General features: G+C 54.8%; 2 protein-coding genes and 1 pseudogene across 2 annotated transcripts; all 3 read left to right on the top strand.

The window, feature by feature from the left end:
- The first annotated feature begins 882 nt into the window (after positions 1-882).
- On the top strand, positions 883-2,229 carry LOC137212585 (spermatid maturation protein 1-like; annotated as a pseudogene).
- Positions 2,230-6,466: 4,237 nt separating this feature from the next.
- Positions 6,467-10,362, top strand: LOC137212584 (uncharacterized protein SPEM3-like; the record flags this gene model as incomplete). The annotated part of the gene is given in 10 exon segments (XM_067716077.1): positions 6,467-6,649; positions 6,799-6,856; positions 6,975-7,364; positions 7,460-8,187; positions 8,219-8,936; positions 8,973-9,492; positions 9,494-9,876; positions 9,879-10,125; positions 10,127-10,325; positions 10,327-10,362. Coding segments are annotated over 10 exon segments (3,462 nt in total), but the record flags the coding sequence as incomplete, so codon positions are not given.
- Positions 10,363-12,800: 2,438 nt separating this feature from the next.
- Positions 12,801-14,545, top strand: LOC137212310 (transmembrane protein 102-like). The gene is made up of 2 exons (XM_067715550.1): positions 12,801-13,064; positions 13,166-14,545. Exons 1-2 carry the CDS (start codon positions 12,855-12,857, stop codon positions 14,486-14,488), a joined length of 1,533 nt encoding a protein of 510 aa, XP_067571651.1. The 5' UTR covers positions 12,801-12,854; the 3' UTR covers positions 14,489-14,545.
- Positions 14,546-14,566: the final 21 nt, after the last annotated feature.

Here is a 14,566-nt window from a genome sequence, read left to right as displayed (position 1 = left end):
GCCATCTACCTTACGTTTGGTAGTGTATATATGTCCGTGCCTCTCTCTCGCTTTGTCACAGCTCACTCTTCCCTCTCCCCATATCCTCAAGTCCGTTCTCCAGTAGGTCTGTGTCTTTATTCCTCTCTTAACCCTAGGTTCTTCATGACACTTTTTGTTCTTAAATGCATGGGCAAGTTTTTTGAATAGTGCCTTAAAAATATTTACAATATATCCTACAGTTCCTGTGCACCTGACTCCACTAGTAGCACTTACAATACCTCCTACGCTCCTGTTTATCACCTGGCAATTGTTGCCAGAGTATTAACCTTTCTTTATAGTGGACCCATATGAAAGCAAAATCAACAACAACCCCTTCGTAGGGCCACTGTTGTTCAATTGGGGGTGTTTTCCATAGGAACATCCCTATATTTCCATTTGTGTATTGCATTCCCAGTTTCCTGGGGCCAAAATACGTATTTTCCATTTTGTAATAACAATAGTAGGGGGGGTAGTAGTTTTTCTCATCTTCCTAACCCTGGGCGCAAATCCCCCTTGTGCTGTTTCCATAGATAAGCTTAACACAACCAAACAAATCAATAGAGATGTAGTCCACCGTCCTGGCACAGTGCTGCTTTGCAGTCCTGCCTTTGATTGCATCATGACTTTGTCACGGCGCAGGGACTCCAGGATGGAATATTGTAAATATAAAAGTTTAACTGTTGGTTTTGCCTGCTGTTATGTTGGGAGGTAGGGGTGGGGCTCTGAAGAGACAAACCCTGGAGAAGTGACTCTGCCAGTGAGGGAGGAGGAGGGGGTCCGAGCCCACAGCCCTTTCCAGTGAACAGCTCTGAGGTCAGAGAGAAAGGGGGAGTGAGTGCTGGGGTGAGGTGGTCATTGGTAATGGGGTTGTTCGGGGAGTTAAGATCAGGACCAGTGTTTGTGCAGAGGTCAGAGCCTGGTGTAGAGGACCAGGCAGGGGCTGATGGGGACAGACACCAAACAGGCCAGAGGGCCTATGGGCTGGTGCAGGTGGCTGGCTACAGGAGAGACATGCAAGGTGAAGGGTTTGGCCTCTGCTAAGCCCTGGCCCAGGCTGGAGGGTCAAACACAGGCCCAGGACTCTCCCTCTTGGCACACTGTGAGGGAGAGCCCCACATCGTTGTGACCCGCTTACCCCCAGGAGCCTCTGGGACAGGAAGGCGGCTGGTAGTACTGTGGGCACAGTAGGTTGGGGCCCTAGGGACCCCCATGGCCACGGCCACTCAGTCACTGTGTCCTCCCCCACCTAGCTCTGGCGCAGACTCCATGGCTTCTTACACCAAGTGTTTCGTGTTATTTGTGAGAAAGGTAAGTGGAGGATGGGGAGGTTGGGGTGTTCTAGCCCTGACCTTAAGTGGACCCCTTCCCCTCGCGCTCTCCCTGCTCAGACACCATAACTATGCAGCTTCTCTTCCTGCAACCTGCCTCTCCATCCCTGGAGGAGCCAGGCTCCCCACCAGCCTCTCACCTGTCCCCGATCCACAGAAGCTTCTAAGTTATGCTCACCTGGGAAGCAGACCCAGCCCCCGAAGCAGAGCGCCCCTGTAGTCTGCCTTCGGTGCACCATGGACCCTGTGAAAATGATCGTGTCCCCCCCACCCACTCGCCGCCATCGCCGTCGCGACTCTTCAGCACGCCGCGCCCACCGCCCCGTAGCCTGGGCCCCTGACAACTGACAGCGATGACGAGAAGCCCCCACGTCAGCACACAACAATCTGCCCCCACAACTGGAATTGCCCCAAGGACTGGGAAGGCTTTCAGTCCACCCAGGGGTTCTGGACTCCCTGGGCCCAGGATGCTGTGGAGCCACCTACCCAGACCATCCGCTTCCAGCAAACTGTAGAGGGAAGGCCGCTCAAAAGAGAGGCAGTCAGAGCTGGGCCTACAGGCCTAGGCGTACCCTGTGAACCCCTGCCCCACAGCCCTCAGGCCCTGAGCCACAAGAACGGTTGGGGGGTGCCCCAAGCAGAACAGGAGCAGTGCTCGCCAGCCCAGCCACCCATCCTGGGCCCAGCCCACATCGCAGACATCCCCCGGCGCCACTCCTCAGGGCGCATAGCCTATAATGCCAGAGACGTGAGGCGGCAGCTGTGGGAGCTGACCAGGGAGGTGGAGGCCCTGTCCCACTGTTACCCCCCGGTCTCTGGATCCAGCACGGCTGAGGGGACGGGAAAGGCCTAGGTATACTGTTCCCTGACAGAGAGGTGACTGGGAGAAGAATAAAAAGAAGAGAGGAGGTGATTTGTGGTGGTTTGGGGGGTGCCAGGGCCCACACAGCCACAGGGAATTCCAGGGATGTCCAGTGATTAGAACTACACGCTTTCATTGCTGACGGCCCCAGTTCAATCCCTGGTCGGGGAACTAAGATCCTGCAAACCACACTGCATGGCCAAAAAGAAAAAAAAAGAGAGAAAGAAAGAGAAATAGCCAGTGGGCATTTTCCATCAAGACTCCAAACACACAGCAGGTGCTCAATATAGACCCACTTAATGGAATCAGCTTAAAATGATCGATAACGTTAGTCAAATGAAAATGAACAGAGAAGCAGGGTGATTCATAAAAGGCCTATCTGCTCACATTCCAGGAACCCATCTGGTATGGAAGGTGAGGTCTATATTCCTCTATATCTGTTGAGATGTTCATTGTGCAAACAAAATGACTTGAGGTTCAACAGGTACCACTTTCACAGACCCCAGCAATGAACCCCAGCAATGATCCCAGGACTGCCTCCACAAGAACTCAGGCCTTGCCCGAGACCCAGGCCTCCCCAAGAACCCGGGCCTTGCTCAAGATCCAGGCCTCCACAAGCTTCCAGGCCTTACCCAAGACCCTTACCTCTGCAAGAATCCAAGCCTTTCCCACGACTCTGACTTTCAGAAGAATCCAGTCATTACCCAAGATTCTAGCACCCAGAAGAGCTTAGGTTCTACTCGAGATAGATGTTTCTTTAAACGCCCATATCTCACCCAGCCCTCTGGTCTCCACAAGAACACACCATTTCTCCAAACTTCTGACATTCAAAGGAGCTCAGGCTTTATGCACGATTCTGGAGTCTATAGGAATCTAGAAAGAAAGCAAAAGACTGTATTCTATAAAAGTCAAGAGCTCTCCCAAAAAACTGGCTTCCATAATAGCCCACACCCTTCTCAAGATTCTGGATGTGACAAGAGTACAGGTAATGCCCAAGATTCAGGAGTCTCTAGGAGTCCAGACTTTACCCAAGATTCTGGGCCAGAGAAGCGTCCACACCTTGCCTAAGACTCTGGAGTCAACAAGAGCTCAGGCCTTTGCCAGGAATCTGAAGAGCCCAGGCCTTGTGGAAACCCCTCATCTCCATAAGGGCTCAAGTCTTACCCGAGACTCAGGAGACTACAAGAATCCAGGTCTTACTCAAGATTCTTGAGTCTGCAGGAGCCAAGGCCTTACTCAAGATTCTGACCTCCATAAGTATCCAGGCCTTACCCAAGCCACTGAAGTCAAAAGGAGATGTGGCCTTACCCAAGATACTGGAAATTACAGGAGCTCAGAACATACCCATGACCCTAACTTCCACAAGTACTCGGGAATTAATCGCGATGCTGGCCCCCATAAGGGTCCAGCTCTTACTCAAGACTCTGGCTTATCCAAGAGATCAGGCCTCCATAACAACTCATGCCTTATCCCAAACCCTGGCCTCCACAAGAACCATCTGGAACTGACTCTGTCCAAGTTTTGGGCCCACATCAGACCCGAAAGTCATTTATATCTGAGGCAGTTCCTCGAAAGGAGGATGCTGGGCAGCACATACCATGGACTTCTGTCCCACCCAGTCAGAACTCCTGCTCTCCCAGGGCTCAGGTGGTCTACAATGACCTGCAAACCTTCTCAGAGGTACCTGTACTGATTGAGCTGCAATCATCCTCCCGGCGAGCAGGCAGCCAAGACTGGGTGTACCACAGTTCCTCCAGCCTGCCAGAACTATCGCCAGATGTCTACGCCTCCCAAAACCAGCTGGAAGCTCTACTGTCCTGGGTCAGGCACCCGGCTAGGACATGTGGTCTTTGACGCCCGCCAGAGACAGTTCAGAGCAGGCAGGGACAAGTGCGAAGCTCTGTCTCCCAGGCGCCTTCACTGAGAGACATCCAACAACTCACCGGAGACCATCAAGGAGTGGGGATATCAGTGTGTGATGAGCAACTTAGAAAAAGAGGGACAGATATGCATGAGGAATAAAGAGACAAGAGAAGAGTTCTGTGGTTGCTTGAGGACATCCACCCCAGCCCCATCCCACAGGGCCTGATGAGGACATAAATTATCCCTGCTGTCCCTCCATCGCTGTCTAGCTAAATCCGTTATCCCCAAGGCCCGAGAGCTGCACTGTCAATTACAGTAGCCACTAGCCAAATGCCTATTAGAATGTAAATTAGTTAAAATTAAGGAAAATTAATTCTGTTAAAAATTAAGTTAAAATGTTAAAAATTCTCTTCCTCAGGGAACAGAATTTCCCTGGCATCCAATTCTGTTCCCTGGTGGTCCAGTTGTTGGGACTTGGCGCTTTCCCTGCTGTGGCTGGGGTTCAATCCCTGGTCGGGGAACTCAGACCCCGCAAGCTTCATGGCTTGGTCAAAAAAAAAAAAAAAAAAAAAAAAAAAAATTCTGTTCCTCAGTGCCATGACCTTCTAAGGGCTCAGTAGGCACATGGAGCTAGTGGCTACTGCATTGGACGGCACAGATTTAGAACATTTGCATCATCATGGAAAATGCTATTGCAGAGCAGTGCTTTAGAGTTTAGAGCAATTTTTCTTTCCCTGTCAACCACCCCCAGCATCTTAAAGCTCCCCCAGAGCCTAGAGAACTTTGCTCTTTTTAGGGTGGTTCAGAAGCCACCCTCTGGGGAGGAGGTAAGATGTGGGGCTGGACACCTAATACCTGATTTCCCCAGACTGTGAGAAAGAGCCCAGGCTTCAGCTTTCCTCATCTGGTCTCTTGGGTCACGACCAGATGTATGGAAACTTGCCTTCTCCATTCTGGGCTGTGTTTGGGGCTCTTGGTTACTGAGGGAGAAGAACTCTCTTTGTCAGTGACTAGGAAACCTTGTGTTTTAGGCTCCCCAAATTGAGCGCTGGATTCTGAGGGTCCCCTCCTTCATAGGCCTCTAGATATTTCGAGGTGTCTCCACTTAATTTTCTTGCCCATGGACTTAGGCCTAGTTCACTGCGGAGACAGACCCCTGGGACAAAGGAATGTAATAATTCCTGGGCTGCCTGCCCGAAGCCTGGCAGCGCAACTCCCCACCCGGCCCATGGACGGAGCCTCCCCAGCTGTGCTCACAGCCAGCCCAACCGCAGCCCGCACCCCTTCACGGGACACTTGAACTACTCCCGGGATCCCCACGCGGTGCGGCGCTGGGCAGCCGAATGGGCCGAGATGCTGCCCGTGCGGCGCCCTCTGGCCACGTCCGCCTCCCTCACGGTGCTGGCCAAGGCCTCGTACAAGCGGGCCCCGGCTCCCAGCTCAGCGCTGCTCCTCCGCCCCTCCCAGCCCCTGCCCGACGTCCAGGCTACCGAGAACCCTCCACCTCCGCCCACCTTCATGCCACTCAGCCGGAACCCGGGGGGGCAATGCCAACTACCAGGTGTATGACAGCCTGGAGCAGAAGCGGCAACGGCAGGAGAGCCAAGCACGGGCCAACTCGCTGCTACCTTCCACCTCGGCCTCGAGGCCCTCTCTGCACAGGAGCCAGACTGGGAAAATGAACTGACCGGCGGCAAATGGGGGCGGGGGCGGGGGGGGCAGGGCATGGAGAGTTTAATAAAGAGCGCCAGAGTCCAGGAAACATTGGTGGTCTGTGGCTTGGAAGTGCCACTCCTTCTGCCAGCCTGGGCCCCTGCCCTTGGCTTCCTGCAATAAGAAGCCAGTGTCCCCTTCTTGGCCTGAGGGTCCCCTTGGTTTAGTGGCCACAGTTCTGCCAGCAGGCCCCTCCTGGTCCTATACCATGCACTAAGTACATCTGCAGCTGCAGACTCCAAGCCACTGGTCTCTGGGCACCTCCTCTGTGTCTCAGCTCTCCCTGTCCCCAAAGAGCCTCATACAAGAAGCTGCTTCCATCTGGGAGGTTCCACATCTGGGCAGGTCCAGCTCCAGGCCCAGTGAAGGGCATGAAGAAGGCTGAGGCTCTGGACTCCAGCCAGGCCTTCAGCAGGCCTCTGAGGCCGAGGTCTTCCTAGTCTCAAGAGGGGCCAAGAGACGAAATGTGTCATTTGAACAAGTGAGTCAGCGGGTGGTGAGCAAATGAATGACCACTCGAGGGGAGGTGTGCCGGCCACCGGGCCCTGTTTGACTGTCCAGGCTCAGCTTACCTGACCCTGGTTACCAGGGAATGCTACCCTGGGTCCTCCTTTTCATCCCCCTCCCTCACTGTGACCTCACCACCTGCCCCATTATGACCCAGTCTGGCTCCCAGTGACTATGTGGAGGCCAGGGGACCCAGGCAGTCCTTGGACCCCCGGCCGTGGGTGAGCGAGCCCTCTACCGAGCCGAGCCATGCTCTGGCACCATCCCCAGGAAATGCCAGGAGCTAGGAGACTCAATTCTTTTGCTCCTGATCAGATTAATCTTCCTCAACTTGGGGATGAATGTGGTGACTATGGTCAGGGCAGGATCTGGGCAGCGGAGTTGGGGGAGCCCTGGGGCCTCGAAGGGGCTGAGGTTGGGAGGGCTGCTGGGGTGTGGCCGGACAAGTGTTGGATTTCAGGGCTAACCCTGCTCCTGGTCTCCCCCCTCCCCTGCTTCCCTCAGCTCTGGAGGCATCTGAAGAGTTACTTGCGGGTACTTTTCAATCGTATTTTCCCCAAAGGTGAGTGGGCGCCAGCGTGGGCTCAGGGGATGTGGGCCTGTCCCCTTTCTTCTATCCCTGCCTTGATTCTCAGCCCCTCAGGAAGCCAGGCCCTGACCCATCTCACCTTTCCCCGCAGACAAGCAAGCCAGCTGTGTAGGCAGCCATCGCATGTGCATGCGCTGCTCCGTGGATCCCAAGAACCTGTGCTCAAGAGTTTCTTCCCACTTTCGCCATCGCCCAAGCTTCCTGCTCGGGCACCCAAACCACCACCCAAACTCCTGGATACCAGACACAAATGACGAGAATGCTTCTAAGTGCTGCTGGATGCCGCCTCAGTGTGGATGGGCTGGGGCTTCCACGGAGGCTCCACGGGGACTGTGGATGGAGCGGGTAGTGGGAGCTGGGGAGGCCCCTCCGGTCACAGCCTTAAAGTCCCAAGCCACCTTGTACTCCAGGCAGGAGACATCTTCCAAGCTCCAAAGGATGAGCAAGGTGGACGTGGTTCCACTCCGCCTGCCCCAAGACAGCAAGACTAAGACACCAGACTCTGACCCAGCCCAGGTCCCAGCCCGGGCCCAGACCCGCCCCCCAGTCCAGCCCCCTGCGCATGCTCCTGCCAAGGCCCAGGCCACCTCCTCAGCCCACCCCCCTGGGCACACCCGCCCCCCACCCAGGCCGAGACCTGCTCCCGAGGCCACGCCCATGAGCACACTTCCGCCCAGACCCAGGCCTTCTCCCTAGTGCACCCTACTGGGAACACTCCTGCCAAAGCCCAGACCTTCTCCTCCACCCACCCCTCTGAGCACGCCCCACCTCAGGCCCAGACTTGCTTCACATTCCACTCCCCTGAGCACACCACCCCCCAGGCCCAGACCCCTTCCCCAGCCCTCACCCCTGAGCACAGCCCTGCCCAGGTCCATGGCCCTGAGCATACCTCAGCCCATACCCCAGCCCAGGCCCAAGACCAGGACACCTCACATGCCTCAGCCCAGTCCCTGGGCCAAACTTCTGTCTGCACCCTGACCCATGCTCATCTGACCTATATCCATGCCAACACTCTGGTCCCTCTCCCAACTTCTGCCCCTGCTACTACTCCTGCCCTAGCCCCTACACCAGCCCCTGTCCCGATCTCTGCCACAACCTCTGTCCCAGGGCTGGGCATGGCCCTGACAAACACTCAAGTCCCGTCCACCACCCCTACGCCCATCCTAGGTTCTATTCCCTCTACCTTGTCTGCCTTTAGCCAAGGCCTCTCCTCCGGCCATGTGGTCTACCATGACCGCAGGGTAAAGCAGAACTTATTCCATGTGTGTCTGCCTCAGAACTCTGGGTATTCCAGAAAGAACTTGCTGCTGGATGCCGCCTCAGTGTGGATGGGTTGGTACCCCCTCCAGGCCCCAAGAGGGGCATGGTCTGGTGAGCTCTGGTACAGCAGAGCAAACACTGAAGCAATGTAGTAGGGACAGTGCCAAGTCCTCCACAGGATCCATACTGGGTTACCTGGAGTTGGGGAATATGGAAGGGAAGATCTCAAATGATGCCAAAGACAAATTTGTACAGTCCAAGACCTTCCCTTACTGCAGCTTCCATCCTTGCAGTTCTGAGAAGAGAAACACAGACCCCCAGACTCCAGTCTACCCCACATTCCTGGTGTACTCCAAGGATGCTGCACCTTCTCAACCTTGCTTTCATTCTCCAACCAGTGCCCAGAGCTCACCATGCACCATGCCTCCACCATGCACTCTTTCTCTGCCTCTTGTTTCTCCCAGATCCTTTGTCCTTCAACACAGCAACCACCAGAAGCCCTCCACCTTAATACAACCCCCCACCTTTCCCCCAACCTCCAAGTCTCCTCAGTCTGTCCTCTCTTCCCAGGGCCCCATCCCTCCCCAGTTATCCACTACTTCCCAAACCCCAAACCAGCCCCAACCCCCTGAACTTCATGAAAGTCTAGGCCTCAACCAAGGCTCTGTCCTCCAAAGGACCCCAGGCCCTTCAAAAGACTGTAGAGTTTTCAGAAACCCAGGCCTTACCCCAAATCCAAGCCTCCACAAGGACCCAGGCCTTATCCAAGACCCAGGCCTCCATAAGAACCCAGGCCTTACCCGAGACCCAGGTCTCCCCAAGAACCCAGGCCTTGCTCAAGATCCAGGCCTCCACAAGCTTCCAGGCCTTACCCAAGACCCTTACCTCTGCAAGAATCCAAGCCTTTCCCACGACTCTGATCTTCAGAAGAATCCAGTCATTACCCAAGATTCTGGCTCCCAGAAGAGCTTAGGTTCTACTCGAGATAGACGTTTCTTTATACACCTATATCTCACCCAACCCTCTGGTCTCCACAAGAACATACCATTTCTCCAAACTTCTGACATTCAGAGGAGCTCAGGCTTTATGCATTATTCTGAAGTCTATAGGAATCTGGAACGAAAGCAAGAGACTGTACTGTATAAAAGTCAAGAGCTCTCCCAGAAAACTGGCTTCCATAATAGCCCACACCCTTCTCAAGATTCTGGATGTGACAAGAGTACAGGTAATGCCCAAGATTCAGGAGTCTCTAGGAGTCCAGACTTTACCCAAGATTCTGGGCCAGAGAAGCGTCCATACCTTGCCCAAGACTCTGGAGCCAACAAGAGCTCAGGCCTTTGCCAGGAATCTGAAGAGCCCAGGCCTTGTGGAAACCCCTCACCTCCATAAGGGCTCAAGCCTTACTCGAGACTCAGGAGACTACAAGAATCCAGGTCTTACCCAAGATTCTTGAGTCTGCAGGAGCCAAGGCCTTACTCAAGATTCTGACCTCCATAAGTATCCAGGCCTTACCCAAGCCACTGAAGTCAAAAGGAGATGTGGCCTTACCCAAGATGCTGGAAATTACAGGAGCTCAGAACATACCCATGACCCTAACTTCCACAAGTACTCGGGAATTAATCGTGATGCAGGCCCCCATAAGGGTCCAGCTCTTACTCAAGACTCTGGCTTATCCAAGAGATCAGGCCTCCATAACAACTCATGCCTTATCCCAAACCCTGGCCTCCACAAGAACCATCTGGAACTGACTCTGTCCAAGTTTTGGGCCCACATCAGACCCGAAAGTCATTTATATCTGAGGCAGTTCCTCGAAAGGAGGATGCTGGGCAGCACATACCATGGACTTCTGTCCCACCCAGTCAGAACTCCTGCTCTCCCAGGGCTCAGGTGGTCTACAATGACCTGCAAATCTTCTCAGAAGTACCTGTACTGATTGAGCTGCAATCATCCTCCCGGCGAGCAGGCAGCCAAGACTGGGTGTACCACAGTTCCTCCAGCCTGCCAGAACTATCGCCAGATGTCTACGCCTCCCAAAACCAGCTGGAAGCCCTACTGTCCTGGGTCAGGCACCCGGCTAGGACATGTGGTCTTTGACGCCCGCCAGAGACAGTTCAGAGCAGGCAGGGACAAGTGCGAAGCTCTGTCTCCCAGGCGCCTTCACTGAGAGACATCCAACAACTCACCGGAGACCATCAAGGAGTGGGGATATCAGTGTGTGATGAGCAACTTAGAAAAAGAGGGGACAGATATGCATGAGGAATAAAGAGACAAGAGAAGTGTTCTGTGGGTGGTTGAGGACATCTACCCCAGCCCAATTCCACAGGACCTGATGAGGACCTAAAGTATCCCTGCTTTCCCTCCAACGCTGTCTAGCTAAATCCGTTATCCCCAAGGCCCGAGAGCTGCACTGTCAATTACAGTAGCCACTAGCCAAATGCCTATTGGAATGTAAATTAGTTAAAATTAAGGAAAATTAATTCTGTTAAAAATTAAGTTAAAATGTTAAAAATTTTCTTCCTCAGGGAACAGAATTTCCCTGGCATCCAATTCTGTTCCCTGGTGGTCCAGTTGTTGGGACTTGGCGCTTTCCCTGCTGTGGCTGGGGTTCAATCCCTGGTCGGGGAACTCAGACCCCGCAAGCTTCATGGCTTGGCCAAAAAAAAAAAAAATTTCTGTTCCTCAGTGCCATGATCTTCTAAGGGCTCAGTAGGCACATGGAGCTAGTGGCTACTGCACTGGACGGCACAGATTTAGAACATTTGCATCACCATGGAAAATGCTATTGCAGAGCAGTGCTTTAGAGTTTAGAGCAATTTTCCTTTCCCTGTCACCCACCCCCAGCATCTTAAAGCTCCCCCAGAGACCAGCGAACTTTGCTCTTTTTAGGGTGGTTCAGAAGCCACCCTCTAGGGAGGAGGTAAGATGTGGGGCTGGACACCTAGTGCCTGATTTCCCCAGACTGTGAGAAGAGCCCAGGCTTCAGTTTTCCTCATCTGGTCTCTTGGCTCATGACCAGATGTACGGAAACTTGCCTCCCCCGTTCTGGGCTGTGTTTGGGGCTCTTGGTTACTGAGGAAGAAGACCTCTCTTTGTCAGTGACTAGGAAACCTTGTGTTTTAGGCTCTCCAAATTGAGCCCTGGATTCTGAGGGTCCCCTCCTTCACAGGCCTCTAGATATTTCGAGGTGTCTCGAAATATTTTCTTGCCCATGGACTTAGGCCTAGTTCACTGGGGAGACAGACCCCTAGGAAAAAGGAATGTTAGAAATCCTGGTCCAGTATGCATTGGTCTAATCTGTGAGCGTGTCTCTGGTGTCCTATCTTTCTGTCCTATTATTCTTAGTCCTAGGTTCATCCTGGACTTAAGCTGTGTCCATGATAGCACTGGTTGCTGAAAGCCATTTCCTTCCCCTGATAATTTTTCATTGCCCTGCCCTAGCCCAGCTGGAGTTTCCTCTGGACTTGATTTTCAGTCCTGATAACTCTTCTGTATACACACATAAACTGCGAGATTCCAAAGTGTTTTCCCTGACACCACTTGTGTGTCTGAGGTGGGCAACACTAATATGTCCCTTCCCTGAGTCAGATGTCCATCCCTGTGTCACTACATGCACACTATCGGTGTGTTCTTGTCTAACGTTACCACCACCGATTCCAAGGAGATACGTCCCAGCTGGAGAGCCCATTTCCAACAGCTCTCTGGCTGAGCTCTGAACTTGGACAAGTCATGTGCAACCTTTCTAGGCTTGCAGTCTCATCTCTAAACTGAAGTTATAATTGCATGCAAGAACCCTTCTAGATTTAAATGACCAGGGCTCCTCTACTCCCAAGTGAGATGTAGAGTCCCCTATTTCTCTGCATTCCCTAGTGTATGTCCCTCATTATTGTTTGCTATTCAGATCCATCCTATTAGGCCTCTGTTCTAACCCCAAGGAGTGTTTGTGCGCTTCACCTGGCCTTGTAAAGACACAGAATAGTTTATCATAAAGACACAGAATAGTTTATCATAAAGACACAGAATAGCTTACCTCCATAGAAACTACAACTTCCATCAGGCACTACTTCAACGGAACAGGAAAGGATGTAGGGGCGTGGCCCCAACGCCCTGGTAGCTTTGAAGACAAACTACAACTCCCAGGATAGCCACGAGATCTCTGCCCAGCGAAAGGAGTGACTGAACTCTGACTGGAGGCCGGGCTGGTCCGGAACCACCCCGACAGTCTCCAGAAAGGGGCGTGGTTATAATTTAAGGGCGTGGCCTTACAGGCAGCAGGAAGAAGTTACCTGTTGAATGTTCCTATCCATTCTCTTCCCAGCCTTTGTAGCTAACCCTAAGAGGGAAGCTGCAAACCACTAGCCTCTTCTGAAAAAGAGGTAAGGGGACGTAGACAAGGGGCAGCGAAGGAGGCTATTGCATTCCTTAGGAGGGGCCAAACAGCTACTTTCTACCTGCTGAGTCAGGTGAACCGTTCCATGGGGGCGGGGACCAGCATATGAGAAAAGGGCAAGGACGGAAGAGGTATTTATTTGTTCTCTTTCAAGACTAAATTTAGGGCCCTTCGTCTGCAGACCCATTGGCGGACCGTGTCTTGGGAACCCTCTTGGCCTCTGGAAGAGCCAAGAACGGGGGCCAGTTTTCCGCAGCAAAAGGTAAGGCCCGTCTGGGCTTCCTCCCGTTTGTGTATTCCCTAGCCCCCAAACGACAGAGCCATATGGCTTCCGCGGTCTGGGGGAGTGCTCCCTGGTGGGGCCCACCGCCCCCAGCCCCAGCCCGGCCGCTCACGGACATCGACTTCTGCTCTGGGGCGCAGCTGCAAGAACTAACCCAGCTGATCCAGGAGCTGGGTGTGCAGGCAAGCTGGAGTGAAGGTCCCAAGCCAGGACCAGATCTCCTCCAGGCCAAGGACTTTGTTTTCTCTTTGCTTGCTAAGTAACCCTCCCAGCCTTCGGGAACTTGCAGCTCTCAGCTCCGCCTCACCCCGCCCCGGCTCTGGATCACGACTTTACGATCCCTTCTCTTTCCTTAGGTCTCGTTCACCGCCGGGACCCTCGCTTTCCTCCTCAGGCAGAGCTCCTGCTGCTTCGTTGCGGGATTCGCGAGGGCTCCCTGGATCTGGGGCCTGCGCCTCTAGGTCCCTACGCTCAGGGACCTCACTACGACGCCGGCTTCACACTCCTGGTGCCCGTGCTTTCGCTAGATGGCACTGGGCAGGAGCTGCAACCGGACGTGGGATCGTGTTACACATGGCTCTTCCTCCCAGAGCAGGTACGCGGAACCTCGGTCCGGGAGGCATGGCAGGATTGCCTAGGACCCCCACTCCCAGGAGGACGTGATTCGATCCACCCAGCCCAAAGCAAAGAAACTCCCAAGGATCCGCAAATCTCCGTGGACCAGCTACACGTCACTGAGCCTGAGGCACACGAGTCTTTGGAAAACTCACCTAGTAATGTTTCAGTGCCAGAGTTGCCTCAACAAGACGTAACCGACGTTGGCTTTCCCCCACCACTGAAAAAAACGAATGGTGACGTCACCAAAGCAACCGACGTTAGCCCAGTGCCACAGCCGTTGGCGGCTCCGGAGGCATGGCCCACATTGTGCCCCGCCCAGGTGGCTGCCTGGTTCTCTGTTTCGCTGGCTGCGGTCACTGAGTCCCCGTTTCCGGTTCCGGGTGCCCCGCGCTTGGTCCACGCAGCCCGCCACGCGGGGCTCACCACCATCCTCCTGGCTACGACCGGGCCCCCGCGCCGCCTCCTGCTTTTCGACTTGATCCCCGTGGTGTCTGTGGCCGGCTGGCCCCAGGGGCCTCGGAGCCACTCGTGGGCCGGCCCGCTGGCCTCGGAGTCGTCTTCCTTCTACCTGGTGCCCGGCGGCGGCGGCGGCACAGAGCGGCCGGACGCCTCCGGCTGGCAGCTCTGCTTCGCCCGCCAAGAGCTGGCGCTCAAGACGCGCATATCCGTTCCCCTGCTGCAAGCGCACGCGGCGGCTCAGGCGCTGCTGCGCCCTCTGGTGGCCAGGACTAGGGTCGCGGCGCCCTACCTCCTGCGGACGTTGCTCTACTGGGCGTGTGAGCGGCTGCCCGCGCCCTCTCTGGCGCGAGCCGAGAACGCGGGCGCCTGCTGCCTCGGGCTGCTGGATGAGCTGGGCCGGGTGCTCGAGGCCGGGACGCTGCCCCACTATTTTCTGAGTGGCCAGAAGCTCCGTGCGGGGTACGGCGCCGCTTCGCTGCTCGGGGCGTTGGCCCTGCTTCGCAGGGACCCTGCCCGCGCCCTGCGCGCCGCTGTGGAAGAGGCCAAGGCTGCACGCAAGGGGGGCGGCTTAGCCGGCGTGGGAGGCGGGGCCCATTAAAGGCGCTGTTCCTACTAACCTGGAATGTGCGTCTGTTGGCCAGCGGGTTGTGGAGGGGACTGCTCTGGGAGACAGGCT

The sequence above is a fragment of the Pseudorca crassidens genome, chromosome 19 (genome assembly GCF_039906515.1).
Source record: "Pseudorca crassidens isolate mPseCra1 chromosome 19, mPseCra1.hap1, whole genome shotgun sequence".
Classification (NCBI taxonomy): Eukaryota; Metazoa; Chordata; class Mammalia; order Artiodactyla; family Delphinidae; genus Pseudorca; species Pseudorca crassidens.
The sequence above is the reverse complement of the archived record's forward strand: the minus strand, read 5'-3'. Positions and strand labels throughout refer to the sequence as shown.